Source organism: Apteryx mantelli, chromosome 1 (assembly GCF_036417845.1).
Source record: "Apteryx mantelli isolate bAptMan1 chromosome 1, bAptMan1.hap1, whole genome shotgun sequence".
Lineage (NCBI taxonomy): Eukaryota > Metazoa > Chordata > Aves > Apterygiformes > Apterygidae > Apteryx > Apteryx mantelli.
The window spans coordinates 139,385,398-139,404,197 of record NC_089978.1 but is presented as its reverse complement, the minus strand read 5'-3'; the positions used below and the strand labels follow the sequence as shown (position 1 = coordinate 139,404,197).

Here is an 18,800-nt window from a genome sequence, read left to right as displayed (position 1 = left end):
CTTTGTGCAGGCGTAAATGATTTCACAAGGTGTAAGACAATGGAGAATCTGTTTTTAAGTGTGCAGTACTGAAGACTTGGGATAAGATTCTGTTTCATTGAGGTCATGGGGAGTTTTGCCATTGATTCCACAGGAGTTTCACCCTGGATTCTTCATAGTCAGGACACTGGCCCAGAGTTGGGCCAGACAAAGTTCAAGGAAATACAGAAAGAACACTGTCACACCCCTTGCTTCAGAGTCTAGCATAAAATACATCTTATCCAGAACTGAAATCATGTACTTAGTTAAATTTTTAAATTGAGTTCCCTTCACATTAACGGGACTAATACGTGCAGTTTAGAGAAGTAACAAGACTATTAAATATTGCTAAGAGACTCCCACATAAAGAATTGTAACTTGATCTTTGCAAATTGCAAATTTGCCAACTGGCTTAGTTCCATTGGACTGAAGCTGATTATATTAAAGTGTACAGTGGTGGTTGAATGAGGGATTTACAGACAAATTTAAGGTAAACTGTTATCTGTCCAAGGCAAATAGACTTGAAGTGATGAGAGATAAAGTAATTTTGTCCCTTTTGAGATCTTAGAGAGAAGCACTGCAAATAGCTGGGCATCTGAATGTGTAATTGATACCTTATCAAGGGACATAAACAGAAAAGATAATCCCATATTTAAAATAACTTCCAGAAAGAAACTATTTCAAAATCCCTGTCAGTATTAAAAAGGTAACAAATTTTCTGGATTAATCAAAGGTTAGTTTTATAATGAAAAATTACTCTGGCTAAATTATTTTAAAACATGCTGCATTTATTACTTCAATAATTTCTCCATCAAATGTTCACAGCTTACAGGAGAAGGCATAAAACCAGATTGAATGTTAGGGTAAAGGCACTCTGGCTGTCAGAGTACAAAGTGGTTGCAGTGAAACAAGTTAACTCCAGAGCAATGTAACATAGTGAGTATTGCTGATAAATGATTTTTTTCTAAAGCCACTCTTTGAAGCTCACCACATTTTCTTTTTGTTTAATGCACCATATAGGTGCAATTCTAGTCAATTTTAAAGTGTATTAAATTTATCTAATCATGTGCTTTAAGTTAGGCATATCTGGCTCAGAATCTGTTTACTTTACATATGACTCTGTCCATGACTATAGTTACGTAAAGCATATTTTAAAACTATGTGTGACATTTCCTTATATTTGAGAGTGTTTAGGAGTTATGCTAAAAAAAATTGACCAGCTAAGAAGATATCACCTCATGCCACAGTTTGTGACATTCCACTACCATCTTTCCTAGTATGATAATCCTGTGTACCACAGTCTGTGGTTGCTTTGGAAACCCCATCAGTTGTCTAAGTACCTTTGTACATCTGTCCCTTTGCCTTCTCGGGACCAACTCATTATGATTTATTAATCACCTTCAAAGAGGATTGATAAGTAATGAATATTTATGTCTACAGATGTAACCCTATTGTTTGTGTAAATTATACTGGTTTTCTGGTAATGTTTTGAATGACTTCAAGTTTACATAAATAATTCATATTTGTAAAGCCATATGCTAAACTGTCATTGTAAAAAAAAGAAGTGCTGCCAGTTTTCAGCCGAATCATATGTAAATATCAAGAAGTTGATTTTAAACATGATGTAAAGACTGAACATCTTAATGCCATTTACATGGTGATGATCACAATATACTACACAGCACTAGATGCATTAATATGTGTATCAAAGACAAAGTAAGATTTAAATATAGCAGAGTAACAAACTTTTGTTATTTCAAAATAAAGTGAAATAAATTAACCAAGTTTAGCTTTATAAATGTACATTACATTGACAGCAGGCATTCAGCATTTTCTCATTATTCATCAGTGAATGAAGCAGCTTGAAATACTTCAATAAAACTACTGTAAAGAGTGGTTTTTTTTATCTTTGAAATTAAGGCAGGGTTTTCAGAAAAAAAATATTGAGACTGATACAGACTAGAAAGCGTTTGGATTAGCTGATCCTTTCCTCCATTCTGCCAGGACTTCTCCAGGGCTGACAGAAGAGACTGGCATATTCTTTTACTCCAGGCTTCCCTGAGCCCCTTGATTAGAAGTATGCCCAACCCTTAACACAGCAACCATCACGTAATATGTCTGGTCTTATGGAAAGGATGTGCACATAGGTATCTTGAGGCACAGGACCTTTTGCTACTCATGCATCCTTTTGTAAGAATTGTTATGGGAAAGGGTGTGTGAGTGGCCCATGTCAGGGCAGATCTGTAGTTTGTGACAGATTTATTTCAAATAACATCATGGGGGAAGAAAGGCGTATGTGCGACTGACTGATTCCATACCAAGTAGTATAATCCAACAGAAAAGCCAAGAGCTGACTTGATCACCACCTGGAAGAATTTGGGGCCAAAACCAAAAATCGGCCAGTAGAGGCTTTGAACAGAAAAAGTTGTGGGTAGATGCCCCACAAGACTGGAAGATGCAGATAGGCAAGTTCAGCCTGGAAATAAGATGCACATTTTCAACAACAAGGATAATTAGCATTTGGAATGAACTAAAAAGGCTTGTGACTGTTCATCACAGAAATGTTCAAGTCATGATTAGAGGATTCTCTAACAAATACATTAGTTCAACGACATTATTAGACTTATAATAAAAATTACCTCAAGGAAGTTCTATGGCCTACGTTATAGAAGAGACCAAGACTGGATGATTAACAAAGCCTTGTTTAGCCTTAAGTCGTGTTAATTTTCATGATCCTCGTACTGAGTCTTGCATGCAGTTCTCATAGCTACTATTCCTCTTTGCTACCATGAATATTTTAGAATGAGTCCATTAAACACCACTGAAAGCTATTGGAGTGTTTGTACCACTCTGCATGTTTCAAAGCAATCAAAAAGCTTTTAATTAAAAGTTTTGCAGTCCTTCAGCAGGCTCCAAAAAAATCTTGGCATTGTCCATGAGCAAGCCTGGGACAAGCCTGGAGACTGCTCACAAAACAGTCATCCTTATTGCTAAAATGCCCTTACTGCTTTTTAGGTGAGAAGAATAGAAAATATTGTTCTCTCTCTTTTAAAGTGTCTCAAAACAACAGGTCTTCCTGCTTTTGTGGGAGTATGAAGGTAGAGCTTTTAGTGCCAGATTTAGGCTGGGATGGATACAGACATTAGCAGAAGGTCAGAGTGGCAGTAGTTTCATCTGTCTACTCAGAAGTTTGAGGGCCATTGGTCCCAAATACAGGCTGGAACAGCCCTGTGAACTTGTCCAAACAGTTTCTTGCTTGTAATTGCCACTGTGAACAACTGCAAGAACGTGGAAATCCCGGTATGTCTTGACTGTGCCTCCTTTTGTGTCACCACCTGCATCTACCCCTGTCTTGGAAAACTGCCTGTGCCACAGAATTTTTTTGGTTCTTAGCTTCCTTTACCCACCAAGCCCTGGAGTATCACTTGCTCCTTGTCCTCATCTTATTTTATGCCTAGAGTAAAATTCTAGGGATCCTTCATTTCAGAAGAAGCTCATCTCATTCCTTGTCTTGAACCTCACATATGCAATATCTTGGGTGTTTATCAAATATAGAGCTGTATTTGATACTAGAACTCTTTTCTTGATGCTTGTTTTGACCCCACATTTTTTACACAATCTAAAGATTTTGTTTCTACTAAGAAAAGCATGGATATAAAAATGTCATTTTCTTGTTTGATGCTTTCTGGGTATATTTAGAGATGAATTTGTGGATTTTGGCATTGGAAATAAAAATTTACTGCTTTTTGCTGATGTTAGCTGTCCGAGAGCTTAGGGAGCCAAGAGAGAAGGATTCTATTCTTCCCTGTGCATCTTTTACTGAGTTCCAGTCAATTATTGCAGCTCTGTGCACGTCCAGTAAAGTCATTGGGGTTGCCCAGGCGTAAACATCTGAAGAGCTTGAACTGTAGAACTGTAGGTACAAAGAAGGATGCAGAAGGAGGAAAATATATTGCTTTGCTCCCTGAGTGCAGGTTGAGCTGGCATGGCTGATTGTGAGAAACACCTACTTTGAGGAAGTGTTCTCTTGTAGGAAAATATAAATAAATAACTGAAATATTTGTGATCTGAGCTAACTGGCTGTGGTTTAATTGAGAGAAACATAGAACTGTTTTCAGAAAGTCACTTGGTGCTGTCCAAATGCAGTATATTTCCAGGCTTCCATGGCTCAGAGGCCCACCTTAGGATATAGAGCTGCAGATGTTGGATCTTTGCCAAGTTAGGTAACTCATAAGGAAATAAACCATCCAGTAAAATCTAGATGGTGCTTAAAAAATTTTCCTTTCTGATTTTTTTTTTTTTTGCATTCTGTTTTGCTTTTTTTTCCCTGTTGGTAAAAAATTGTATTCCTGCAAGAAATATATTCATCACTACATTAAAACAGGAACACATCACTATGTAGAGTACAGCAGCTACCTGCCCTTTTTTTGTCTAAGATGATTGCAAATACAGCATTATATTTAAAGCATTTGAAAAAATGTTTTAAAATAGATCTATTGGTTCAGTTTATTCATCACAGAAATATAATTTCTATTGAGTGTTTTTTTGTCTGAGTATAGATATTCCCTGCAATAACATTTCCCTTGGGGAATATTCTGCAGTGTAATATATCTGACACTGAGATTGTTCTTCAGATGATCCGTTTCATCTTGTTGCTTCAATAAATATATACACCTCTTGGACTGCTCCAGATAGGTTCTTTGCCTGTTTGGCTGAGTTTTCATCAATCATCGGTAAAGGATGCCTGTCCCACTTCTCTGTGCCCCTACCTGCAGTCCAGGCAATGTTCTGTAATTCACATGTTATAGATTAGAATGGGATATGTGCCATAACCTGTAAGAAATCTATGAATAAATTCCATGAATTCAGAATGAAGTACTCTTACTAGTTGTAGCATTCAAGCATAACATTTTGCTCGCAGAAAAGGTGTTCATGATACCTCACAGTACAGGCTTTTAGCTGCTAGATGGCACTGTTGCCAGAGAGCAGAATCAGGTGCAATATAAAATACCAAGCAAATTCACAGATTTGGGTCTCTTAGCAAGTGCTATAAGAGAAAATAGCATTCTGTTGCCTACTGTATTAATTTGAATTTTAGGATTTGGTATTGCAATTTGTGGCATGCATGCTAAGGAGCTGAGTAATATTTTCATAAAGCTTTTTCTTGCTTCTTATAAATTCAGTCATGGTGTCCGTATCTCCCTTTGGTTAAATGCTAGAGAGAAGGCCAAACTCTTAGCAAAGCCACATAAAATTAAAGGAAGCACATACATGAAGGAGGAAGTTGACTACCTGGTATGCCAACCTTCTCTTCCTTCCTTCATCCATGTGCTAAATTTTCCCCTGTACACACTCTGCTATTCTTGATTTTCCCCATTTGTATCCTACATTGCCAGAAGACTGTCAAAATACTGTCAGGGTTATCAAAGTTAGAGGAGCATTGACTGGTGGTTAAACTGACTGTAAGATGTGGCTGCTTAAAGACTATACTTTCTCAGATATACTGGGAGAGCAAGTATAGAGAGGTGTGGACAATACCATTGAATGCCATGGTATGAAGACACTTTGAGCAGTACACTTTGTATGGGAGAGTGAAGAGAAGTGGAGAAGTCTTGATATTGCATTCAGATAGCATCAGGTTTCTGGGTTTCACCCAAAAAAATTGGGTTGTTGTAGGCTAACTGTGCACAAAACTGTGGAGCTCAAGTTGATGAACAGGAGTACAAACTAGATTTTGAATACATGAAATAAAGGAGTAAATACTCCCTTCTGAACTTTTAAACATAGAAAGGAAATGATATTCAATGATACTGGATTCCAGAGAAAAAGAAAATTTCTATTATGACAGACATATTGTCTAAGCAACAGAGCTCCCACCACTTTCTTTGCAAGAGGCTTTAATAGTTTAGTACATCTCACTATCAAGATATATCTTACTATTGTTCATGTTCTTCTCTGATTTTATTCCCTCAATACCAGTTATTCTTTCTTGTACTGTTATAGAAAAACTGCATGTTGCTAGTTTTCACATCTTTCCAATGTTTATTGATTTATCAAATCCTTAATACTTTCACAAGGGATCTGGCCCTGTCATTTTTAATCTTTCCTCCATAAACCAGTATATATCAAATATCAGCTTGTATCTCTTTCATTTCTATGAACTCTGTTCAGTCTGACATTGCCTTATTCTTTGTTCGGTAGCAAATAGTGTTTTCCATATGGCACTGCACAAAAGCCGGAAAGAACAGGCTATTTTCTCCCTGTTCATGAAGGTGGTATTTTTGGGAGGCAGTCCATATTTAATTTAGTAATAAATGGAAATTTTAAGAATCAGTTATGTTTCTAAATCTTTATTTCAGGAATTTATTTTATTGAACTCACCAGGTGCAAAGTGCTTTTGGAAAGCAATAATTTATGTAAAACAAGTATTCAGGTGCTAAACCTAGGGCTTCCAAAAATGACTTGTGGTGCTAGTTGCCTCTTAGTTCTTAATGTGTGTGTTGAGATTTCAGAGGGCATGCTCAATATACTCTAATAATCAGGGTCCTTAAACTTTCCCAAAATTGGGACCCTTGAATAGATTAATCCTAATTTCTCTTATTGCCTGAAAATGTTGGCTTTAGCACCTAGATTAGACACTGCTTTTTAAAGCCTTAGCTTCTGTGTCTCATCTCTACATGTCAATCATTTCTCAGTTTCCTTAGCTTTCTCCTTCTTTCCTTTACCTACTCAGGGTACAAAAAACCCACCCAACAAACTAATAATAGGACAAATAACATGGACTGGATATTTTGTACAGTTTTCTACATATTGCATTTCTTGATCTTAATGGACAACTGTTTCTAAAGGAATTCCTTGATTTTTCACTTTTGTTAAGTTGTAAGATTGAAATCAGTTTTTAAGATTTTGATAGGAGTGTACCAACATGACACATTTTTCTTGACTTTTAAAGTCAGTAGATCATGTCAGAATCCTGGCTTTCATTTCAAAATATGGTAAGTATCTTATACCTCCAGAGAAAGAATATATATTGTGAAAGAAGACAAAAGAGGAAAACCTTGGTCTTATTTTATTTGAATCACTTTTTTTTTTTTTTTTTGCCACTCCCATGATTTGCAGAGCTTGGTTCATGGTATTTGAATGTCTGAGCTTGATATTATAATTTCATATTTTTAAAAATTTCTTATGCTTGAGAAATTTTTGAAGTGGTTTTCTTGGTCATTTTTGGCTTTTCCTGGCTTTCTTGTACAAGTCACATTTTCTCCTTGCACCTCACTATGGTTATAAAAGATTTTCTTATTCCCTTTAACCTCTTTGGCTAGTATTCTGCTGTTTTGTCTCTTTAGTATTTTTCCCGTAGTGGAATTGTTAGACACGGTGTCCTTCATGCCTTTTCAAAGTGTACTAACTTAGACCTTTTTTGTGTCCTGTATAGTTGCTGAGTGGTAAATGCCAAAATGAAATGAAATGCATCTGTGCTTTTACAGAAATGCTTTTTAAAGCAGCCTTCCAGCTGAAAGGTTGACTCAATATATTTATGGACTCTATATATTGGGCCAAATTATTCATGCTCCTGCTTGGGTTTGCTATGATCCTGTCCTGCCAGCATTCTCCCAAAGGAGACATGCTTAATTTTCCTGTTTGAACAGCTGAGCTGAGAAGAGGGGATGCTGAGTAATAATACTTCCCACAGTGTTTAAGGCACCACCAAATGGTATTGGTTGCGTAGGCAGGATCATGCCTTTGGCCTAGTTCCACATCCCAGCAAACTCCATGAGAAAATCTATGACATTGCCTCTGTGCAATTGGAGTATATCCTGTATTCCCATTGCTGTTTTGGGAGAGCTTTTTACAAAAGGAAAATACTCCTGGATTTGTTTATCTGAGGACAGTTGTGCCTTAGAAATGGTTTATTTGAGACTTTGACCTGAATTCTATTCTGATTTAAATTCAAAGAAATTCAGAATAACTCTGGGTTTACTCCAACGTAAGTGAAATACTGGTTGATGGGATAGCAACAGTGGTTCACAAAAATGCAAACAGCAGCTGGCTCTGGGTCCTCAGTTAATTTAATTGCACAGTTTTAGTTTAACTTGAACAAAATAATGACCTCCTTATTATTTTAAGAACCCTATTTTGAGAGGAGAGAATCATATTTCTTATATAAATCCATTTTCAAAAACCTTTTTTAGAGGTATGCCTTGCTAGAGATGGAGCCAAGTTTTTGGGGAGAGTAGAAGTATACTATATTTCACTGATCAGTAAGTACTCACAGTAGCTTTAAATTATGTAATGGGGAAGAGGATAGCTTTTGTACCTGCAGGGAAAACAGGCAGGTGGGTGGATACCACACAGAGGTGTAATTTCTCTGCCTTTGTAATTTCTGTGTTCTCTACACCTTGGTGTAGAGAACCAGGAAGAGGATTAGGGTATTATAGCAAGAATGATCTTAATGGCTATATCTGAGTAAAGGTTACCATACTGAGGTAACCTTTAGATAAAAAATCTGGATCCAATAGTAAAAGAAATTATTTTAATGATTTCTATTCTTCTGAAGTTTTGCAAGAATCACTTTAAAATAAATGGTTGAATCTTGCTTTTCACTAGAAGTAGATTAAAGTGAATTTAAAGGCTTTCTGCTGATATTATGAAATTTAGTGAGAGCTGGATACAATTTTTGAAATATGAAAATCATAGTTATGTATGAAATTTTCTGATTTTGCAGCAATTTTCTATATTGTTTCATTTCCTCTCTTCCCGTATTTATAGAGCCTGTTTTAAAATATCAGTGTTCTAAATTTTGTAATCTTCAAAATTAAAGCAGGAGTTGGGAAACTGATGATGTTTTTCAATAACAGATTTTATGAATGCTAATACTTGCTATTGCACAGTTCTGTAATGTCTGTTTTTTAATCTTTGTGTTTTGTTAAAGGATGAAGAGGAGAAGCTGACATGGAGAGACCGTATGCCTGGATATCTAGCAAACTTTTCACTGATTTTATTTATGGTAATGTAATTTGTATTTTTCTGATTTATCAGGTGTGAGAAATTTTGTGATGAGCATCCTGAAAGGAATCATAAATGAATGCTTTCAAGGATGATAATGATCTGAAGAGAGCTAGGGTTATAACCAACAGTCCATGAGATATACACGTCCTACCAGGAAGGTTGATCCAGCTCACAATCTACTCCCAGCCTTGTCTTTTAAAATACCTAAGTGGTTGTATATCTAATTTACTGGAATTTGCATATACTGCAACTGATTTCCTATGAAAATTGCATTTATTATCTGACATTCAAAACCATTTTATGTTCTTATTCAAGTCAAATTCATGTTTGCATTTTTATGAATATATGTGTGTGTATATATATATATGTATACTATATTAAATATATTTAAGTATATATTAAGTATGTCGTTCATATTTATATGTATGCATTTACAAAATTTTGAATGAGTGCTAGCTTCCAGAGGCCATAGAAATCCTTTGCTTTTTAGGCAGATCTTCTGACTGGTGTCAGTTGGGACTTTGCTTAAAGCAGCTCGGCACAAATAACTGAAAGTTATCTGCATTTTAATATGTCAAACCTTGATTTTTGTGTATGTTTTCACTAGTTCAGATTAGAATCAATGGACGACCAGCACTCTTTTTTTTTTTTTTTTAATGTTTGGCCAATGAAGAGAAATCCTAGCTAGAAGAAGAAGAAGAAGAACAAGAAGCCCCATGAAAATTCAAAAGTAAATAAATAAGCTAGGAGAGAGTTACACTCTCAGAACAAATTCAGATGTTGTTAACAGACAAACTACAATACTTCTCAGTATGACTAAGCATACAGTTCTGATTTAACTTTAACAGGTCATCCTTTTGCAGATAAAATGCCTGCACATGCTCTTGACTTTAACCACATGTTTAAATCTCCCCTAAGCATGAGCTTAAAGCACTTTCCTGGGTCATAGCCTGTGTATTCCACCCCCAGCTTACTGTAACATCTCAAAGACATTTATAAAGGTAAAACACAGAGCTCTGATTCTTCAACTCCTGCTGATGGCTAGCGGCACTCTGCTGACTTACACCATTTGGAAAGTTGGCCAAAATGATTTTTCTAGAATATCTGGAGCATTAACAAGGCATAAGCACCTACAGGAGAGAGCTTACAAACCATACAAGAAGTTCAAGTCAGCTTTTGCTGAGAGCCAGCGTCTCTCCCACGTGGAGTTTACAATCTGCTCTTTACTGTATGTGGCCTGTCTTTTTTTCTGCTAAATTAGTTAAACAGTGATTGGAAACACCAGGCTAAATTTTTCTATCAGCTTGTGCAGCAGAATTACACTGGCGAAAGAAAATTTGCTTCATCAACCTCCTTTATTGCTATAATTCACAGAGACTATTTTTTTTAGCTGTGAGCAGCACATAGATACAGGCGATGAAAGCCTCAAGTTTATGTGTGTGTGTGCACACATACAACACACACACATATACACACACACATGAATATGCTGCAATTTCTAGTGCTGCAGAAGTGATGGTTGAATTCTTAACGCTACCTTTTCCAGGCCCACACTGTCTGGCAGCACAAACCCACAGGAATTTTCCCTAAAAATGTCTACATTGTTATAGAATGATGATGTCATGTGCTTTTCCTCCCTCCCCTAACTTTACATGGCATACTTTCCCTGATAAATCTTGTGGTTGCTGATAGTTTTCTTATTGTAAATCTTTTTGTCTTTATTTTTCATTTCATTAACTCTGAATCCCCTTGTAGTTTCTACACATGCTTTATATTTTACACCAACAAATAATTCCAACCATTATTATACACACTTATAGATGCTTTAAAATCTGTTCACAACTCTCCTGATGTACACAAAACCGCCTTTGACTGCAGAGTAGGCACAAGATGCAACCTTGATTTAAGCAATCCCTTTTTAAGAGAATTTAGAACAGCAGTTCACAAATCACCAGTAAGGCAAATGGTAGCAGGAGCCCTAGGGTCTCTTCCTGGCCATATACAAGTTTTGCTTGTTTATCACTATTAATTACATATATCACAGTTCAGAACCTCCACATTTAGAAAGTACACGTTATGGCAAAGATTTCTGAGTTAATGCTGAAAACACTGGTAGTTGCCGCAAGAGAGCAGGATGGCATGGGGCAGTGGCATCACCAGAACCTTCCTTTGTTCTCCTTGTGTTTGGCTCAGTCAGAAGAAGGAAGAAAACCAGTATGTCATGGCACAAGAGTTCAGTCTGTTCCTTCTTTTGGACCATATTGCCATATACTTACTCACATGGCATAATATTTGACTCTCAAATAGTCCCACCGAGGAGCCAAAGAAGTATTTGGACATTTAAAAATTATCCAACTTAGATGAAGGTATCAGTCTAGCCCACAGAGTTTTATAGCTTCCTTCTGCAATCTAGTATGCTTTCCTGTTTGTCCTCATTCATGCCAGGCTCAGTAGGTGACCTTTTTTGCAGCCAATTTCCACCTCTGTTTCTAAGCAATTTAGTCAATGTCAGAGTAGTTTAAGTATTCAGTGAAGAAACGGTCTACCATAAGATTTAAAACTGGCTAGATGAAAAGCTGACAATGACAACAAAAAACAGAACAGGTACCTGAATGAAAGGTGGCTGATATGGAATTTGGGCAAGAGGTATAATTTCTGAATAGGAGCAATGCTGTGAAGGTAGAGGACTGTACCTCCCAGTTACCATCTGAGGAGTGAGTACTGTGCTGTCAGTTGTTATCAGTCCTATAAGCCCTCCTCAGCTCTTTCATTTTGCTGGATGCACAGATAAGGAAGACTCCTGAAGGAGTGTTTTTCCAGCTGTGCCTAAGCAGATGCTTAAAAAACAGGTAGGCGACTGAGGAGTTTCTGAAGCCTTTGTGCTTTGGCAAAAACAATGTTTTTGTTCCTTAAACAAGTGAAACTTTTATTTTTTATATAACTTAGAGGGATCAGTGTTGTAACTTAATATATCTTGCTATGGAACTGCATGAATTGACAAGGCCTCAACGTGCCAGCCTCTGATAATATCTCCTCTCCCAGTACTCTCTCCTCATTGATATGAATCCCCATAGTACTTGATCAGATTTAATATCTTAATATTCATCTTCCATGACCCGAGACTTCCGCTTCCTATTTAGCAATGACCGTTCTTGACAACTCTGTTTTTTCTGAACTGTAAAGCTGTCTTTTCTAGGTGGAAGTTTGCAGTGGAGACAGGTGTTTTTGGAGGCCCAGAGGTCTCATCACCTCCAGAATGATGCATAAAAGCTTGCTTTGCTGGCTTTGCTTTACTGGCACCATAGCAAAAGCTTCAAAGAAAACCACAGGTGAAAGAGACAGAAAAAGACTATTTGAAAGGTTATTAAGAAGAACGAATCTGTGAACCAAAATAAGATCTGAGGCTCTTTTATTCTTATTTTGGTGGACTCTAGAGATGAAAGGAGAATTAGATCACTGCCAAGTTGTTGCTATTTTGTTTTCTTTCATTATTAGGGAGATTACCCTATACTGTAGTGATCAGTACTTGCAAAGGTCAGTCAGATAAAAGTTAGATAAAAGTTCTGAACTTGGTGTTCCTGCACTACTTATGTCACTGCAAGAGCTGGGCAGATAGTTGATTTTTTGTGTGCTTGTTTGGTAGGAAAAATAAAAAGAGAAAACAGGCAAAAAGATTAGCTTATGTCAATCAAACTGTTTTCTCAACACAATGAAAACAACAGAAAGGAAGGAAACCATATTTATGCCATTTGTAAATGTTTCAATTCAGTGTTGCATGTTTAGACTTTTAACTTTTTTCTTTAGACCAACATTTGAATGAAACAAAAACTCATCATTCAGATACATTTCATTTTAAATGAATGAAACATTTCTTTTAAAAAATCAAAATAAGATGTTGTATTAGATTTTACATTTTGCAACAATTTTCTCACAAAAAGTGCTTGTGAACTTGATCTGATTTCTCCAGTAGTTTCTCCAAATCATTATTTTTAGTATGTTTACTATTTCTCTGTCAAAAAAAAAAAGTGCCCAGCTTTCATCTTCAACCTTTAATATAGCTCTGATTCTTGTTCTGGTTCTTTCACAATAGTGCTGTTTCATAAGATGATCTACCCCTGTATGCAAGGATCCAGCAAACCATTGCTATGTCATTAAAATGAAGTGGTAAATTTCCTTAGACCTGTGTTGTGAATTTGGGCCCTTAGGCCCACTGAAATAATTATAATTGTCTAATCCTTTACATTTGGATAGTCTCTTTCACCTGAGGATCTCAAGATGTTTTACCTAAAATAATGAATGTACATTAGAATTCTTGCCAAAGGCAAAAATGAAAGAGAAACATATATCTGCTCTCTGTTTTCTGCTATTGCTATGAAATTTTGCTTTTTTATTCCTCTTTTATTGTTTTTGGTTTTTTTTTTTTTTTTTTGAAACCAGAATAACACAGCCCTGTGAAATTCAGATTCCTCTTGTGAGAACTTAACCTTCAGTAGCATGGCTGGCTTCCCTCATCTCATGGGTCAGAGCCAGCCCCTGAAGTACCCCAGGATACCAACTGATTTCTGGACAGAACTATAAATACTGTTTTAGGTCAGACTTAAAGGGGAAAAATGGTTTTTAATTTGTGGCACTAGTTGAGCAAACACAGGTGCCCCTTCGGTAGTACACAGCACACAGGTGAGTTGTTCCAGCCAGTGAAGCCTATTTACGTGACTGTATGTACCTGTAGGCCCTTTGGTCCAAGCTGTCAGAACCTATTGCCAGATAAAAGTCCTTGCTTAATATCGTCTTTGAACCCAAACTATCTTAGTTCCATAAATACTGCATGGTTAATGTGTGGAGCTTTTAATTACGGAGGAATTGCACTTCTTTGGGAATTATTATGCCAGTTCAGGACTTTGCAACTATTTTCTTCATTATTTCCCTTGTTAAAGAGCTTTAAATTGTCACATTTTAATTTGGTTATCCCCTTGTTATTGTGTTGCTCTAAGAAATAACCACACAACACCAATTCATGGAACAAACCCAACATACACGTCAATGCTTCTGTTTAAATGCTAGTCTCATGCTTGAACTAATCAATCTATACATTTCTTTGCAGATTATGCTGACATTTTCAGCAGTGTTTGGTGTGATCGTGTACCGAATTACTACAGCAGCAGCTTTGTCATTCAGCACAAATGAGACAACCAGGTCAAATGTTCGAGTGACTGTGACTGCAACTGCTGTCATCATTAACCTGGTTGTGATACTTATCCTTGATGAAATTTATGGAGCTGTTGCCAAATGGCTAACAGAAATTGGTAAAGTTATCTGACCATATTCCTCATTAGTACCTTGCATGTATTGACATGAGAGTATGCAAGGAGGTTCTGGTAGGAGTATTTCCCACTGAAGACTGCCAGTGAAAAAATTCAGGCCTATGGGGTGAGATGCTCAGACATGCCTCTGTAAACAAGGGGTCTAAGCCACAACATGCAGTTTGCCACTAATAGGAATAATTAGCTGAGCCATAATGCCATGTTAATGCAGCTGTGCTATTGCCAGGATTTCAGCTAGTATTTTGCATTGCACTGGCTCGGTGCCAAAATTGCCAGTTGAGAATTTTATACCTGCTATGTATTTTGATACACAATTATGCCTCTAGGGCCCTGGTTCACTGAAAGTCAGTGAGTTGTTGTAAAGATGTTGCTGGTTCTGGTAAAGCTTCACTTGTGGATCCTTCTCATGCTAAAACAGTTATTTCTCTGGTGTGATTTTTACCAGGTGCCTATCCCTCAATTTTTTTTTTTTCTTCTATTATAGTGTTTTGTCTGGGCTGGGCTTTTTGATAATAACAGCTATTTCAGTTAAGGGTGTGATTTAAAAAAATTTTTTTTTTATTGTAATAAGCCTGGCAATATACTTAACAAGTCTTTTTAAGGCAAGTCAGTCCTTCTACCACTATGTCACTTAGGGTTTTGCATTGTTATATCAGTTAGACCAAAGCTGTTCACAGATAGGGTCCTAACATGAGGTTCTTATAGCTGTCATTAATCATTTCTTCCAACATGTTTATACATCACCTCTAATTCTATATGTTTCAAAGGCTAGGAGCATGAAGACAGTTATTCAAAACACTGAAAGTCGTCAGCAACCACAGAAGTCTTTAACGGTAGTAAGTGCTTTGCCTGTCTGTGAGTCAATTTTTGAGTGTCTAATATGGGCATCCAAATTAGAAGCTTTTTAAAAATTTAGAGTGATTCATTCACTTAAACCTTAGATTCCTTCTCTGTAAAACTACAGTAATGCGAAGCTAGTTGGACCTAGCTGACTACAGATTAAAACCTTAGGAACTCTAAGACCTGTGCTTCTTATTCTCACTTCCTGAAAACACTTTGAAAGCCACAAGTGAAACCATCTATTTTAGTCCTATTTTTTAAAGAGCAACATAAACTACAGATTTATCTAGTTGTTACAATAGAGGCCCAGTCCTGATTTTTTGAAGTACAATCCTGTGATTTTAGATTAAATTCCAAAAGTTTTTGAAAGAAACAAAGGCAAAGCAATGCATTTTCACAGAATGCCACCATATGGGCTTTGTTTGTTTGTTTGTTTGTTTCTGTTTTGCATCAGGCTTTAGGCAGAATGCAGCAGGGTTGCATAAATGCACTCTGCTCCAATGGCATAAGCAAGCTGAATGCTTACTGACATTCAAGCCAAAATTGTACTCAGTTTTTCAGCTTTCATGCAACCGACAACCTGCCAGCTGTGTGTGACCTGAGCAATGCTGTCCACTGCACCCGCCCAGATAAGAAACGGCACAACTCTTACGTAGAAGGAGTAGAGAGAGATGAAGGTGAGGCTTGTCCTCTCTGGCAGAGTATAACCAAGGGCTGAGAAGTGCCATTCACTGTCATTGCCTCAATGGGAGAAGCCCAGAAGGAAAATCTCATCCTTGAAAAGGTGCACCACTCTCAACTGTGAAAGAAGCAAGAATTTCTTTCTCACTTGCAGGCTATTCTTCCCCTGTCACTTTGCATTTAATTTCAATCCTGCCATCTCTATTTAGGCATCATTCTTAATTAACCATGAGGTGTTTTATTTAAGAAAGACCTAGCTTGAATAATCTCTAGTGCTACAAATTACACAAGTTACAAAGTTCATTCATGTAGCTTTCTCCAGTGCTAGGCTGAGATACAAACTGTAATTACAATGTTTAAAAAAATTACAATTTATTCATGCTGATAAATGCTCCTTACCTTGTGAACTTTCATTTTGCTGAGCAGAGCAAAATGGGCTCAATTCTCTTTTCACACTGCAGTTTATAGACAAGCTGAGGAACATGCTTATTGGGTGGTAGAAACAACTTTAGGGAGCATAGGTTCCCATTACAACCCCAAAATTGAAGCTTTATTCAGGTAGAAAATTAAGTAAGTCTGTAAGCATAAGAATAATACCACTGATATCAATGCCATCCACTTCAATACCTGCCAAGCCAGTGCTTTGGGGAAAGGAGTAATACTTTAGCTGTAATTAATATGGAGAACTCGCACAGGATGCCCTAAGGACTCCATGCATGTGGGCCCAGCACAAGCATTCATGCAACATCAACATGGGCCACTGACCTTCCCATACTTGCAGATATGACCAGCAGAAGTGCAAATTATATCCTAGTGTTCCGAGGCTAGGTGTCAAACTTGATTTACCACTCATTTGCTCACTTGTAACTTCATGCAGGTCAAGGAAAAACAAGTGAAACAGAGAAGAAATCAAAATTATCTGGGCTTTTGTCTTGCAAAAGCAACAATTGCTTGGTGAACTAAGGCCCACATCACAAATTTATCAACTTGTTCTATACCTGCAAAGGTTCAACACTGCTGCACAAATTACCATATATTTGATTTTTTTTGTTGTTGTTTGTTTCGAAAGCTTTCTCCCTTACTAATGTATCTATTCTGGCTGGACACATTGCTTCTATAGCAGACCCCACTAACAAGAGAACAAATCCTGTGCATGCCTCTATTGCTGTGGTATAGTAAATCTGAGTGTGGGGAGGGAAGAGGTGAGTGAGTCTGTGGAACCATACATGGTGTGCAAATTTCCATCCAGGGACTGAGCTCATCTTTGTGGAAATTCTCTATAAGACAAAGGCTGCGATATTTCTCTCTTGACTTCAAAGCTATACTGCTTTTATTGGATATTCTTGTTGCCCTGTGCTGTTGCCCTGAGGATCTCTCCAGCATGCAGGCTCATCTTCAAATTGTTCAATTCCTTATGAAGATTTATTTAAACTTTTTTGTACATACAGATGAGTGATGACTTAGAGCAGAACTTCAGGGGCTCAGCAGATTGTGTTAACCTTTAATGAAAATGTGTTTGCAAGTGTCACAAATAATGCTGTGCAGTGGGGACATATGAGAGTTTTTGCAAAAATGCACAAGTTCAGCCAAATTGTAATAATGTTCTTAAAACTAATTCTCTGGATTTACCTTTTTATGTCATACTTTCATTCTGCAACAGAAGCTCAGTCAAGAGCTTATCACAGTAAAATTAACTGCTGTCATAATAGTCAAAGCTCATGATGGGCAGTACAAGAATTTAACCCAGACAAAATCCTTAAAAATGGAACTTTTCAAATCATTCTGTCAAATTGGAAAGTTTCTATCTTATACTTAGGAGATCTGTTCCTAGAAAATTTCCATGGAAATGAAACAATCCTGGGAGGCTGCCTGTTCGGAGTAATGATATGCTGAAAATGTTCAAGAAACATTTTTAGAAGTTGCTTAAAGAAGATTAAAAGTATAGAACATGTAGAGTGATTGGAGAAGCATTAGAGAAAATGTGCATTTATTTTGGGTTATGATTAGCAGGTCACTTAATGCCTTATTCAGAAAGGTACTTGAGCTTGAGTTTAACATCAAATACATAAACAAACCCATTATAGAAAAAAAGGCTTGAGCACACTAAGTTAAGCAGGCTTTTTAGTTTTTTTTTTCTCTGAATGAAAGTCTTTGTGCTTCAGTTTCTCCACTCATGAACTGAGAATTACTTTGTTATTGCAGTTGTATAAAGGCTAACTTATGCACATCTGCGTATGCTTATGTACATTAAGACCCTCTATACTAGTTTAGCTTTATGCAAATGAATATCAAGAGCTAATTAATTTTTTCTTCAAACTCCAGATAGCTAACAGAACTGTGTAAATGTAGACATAACAATACTTAGTATATATATTAAAATATATATTTAAAAGTACTATATATTTGATGACATAGTAGATGTCAGAGTACATGACAGAGGAGGTCTGTTCCAAGATTTCAAGACGTGGCCTGAAGCAGAGGAGGGTGATGTGATCTGCCCAGATCTCTCAGCAGGGCAGTGATAGAGCCAGGAAAAGAACTGAGGTGTTGTCAGGTCCAGGCCATGTGTCAGGGTTTGTTTTTATTTTGCGACCAAGCTATTGGATAGACAGCCAACAGCCATTTGGGATAAATTGTCAGAGACCTATCTGAGAACCAGGTTCATTATACTGTCTTTATTATTGTTTCTACCAAAGAATTTTTTAATTTCTATCTGGAAATTTGGAAAGACTCTCTGGAAATCAGAAGTCAGAAACTGAAGGAACTAGTGGCCATTGGTGCAAAGTGAAAGTACAAAGGAAAAAAGAGTATTAGCTTGAAGTTTACAGTTTAGTTTAGTGCAGTTTAGTTTAGTTAGTTGGGTTTATCAGGGATGTTTACATAATTACTAATTGATTTCTGTGATTTTCATTTTTTTTTAAATTTTTCTTC

The 18,800-nt window shown here is 36.8% G+C and overlaps 1 protein-coding gene across 1 annotated transcript in view; it reads left to right on the top strand.

The window, feature by feature from the left end:
- ANO2 (anoctamin 2) overlaps window positions 1-18,800 on the top strand; it is a 188,171-nt gene that overhangs the window by 131,979 nt on the left and 37,392 nt on the right. Inside the window, exons 13-14 of the mRNA XM_067289841.1 lie at window positions 8,963-9,025; window positions 14,129-14,330. Coding sequence (XP_067145942.1) covers window positions 8,963-9,025; window positions 14,129-14,330 — 265 coding nt within the window. The remainder of the gene's footprint in view (window positions 1-8,962; window positions 9,026-14,128; window positions 14,331-18,800) is intronic.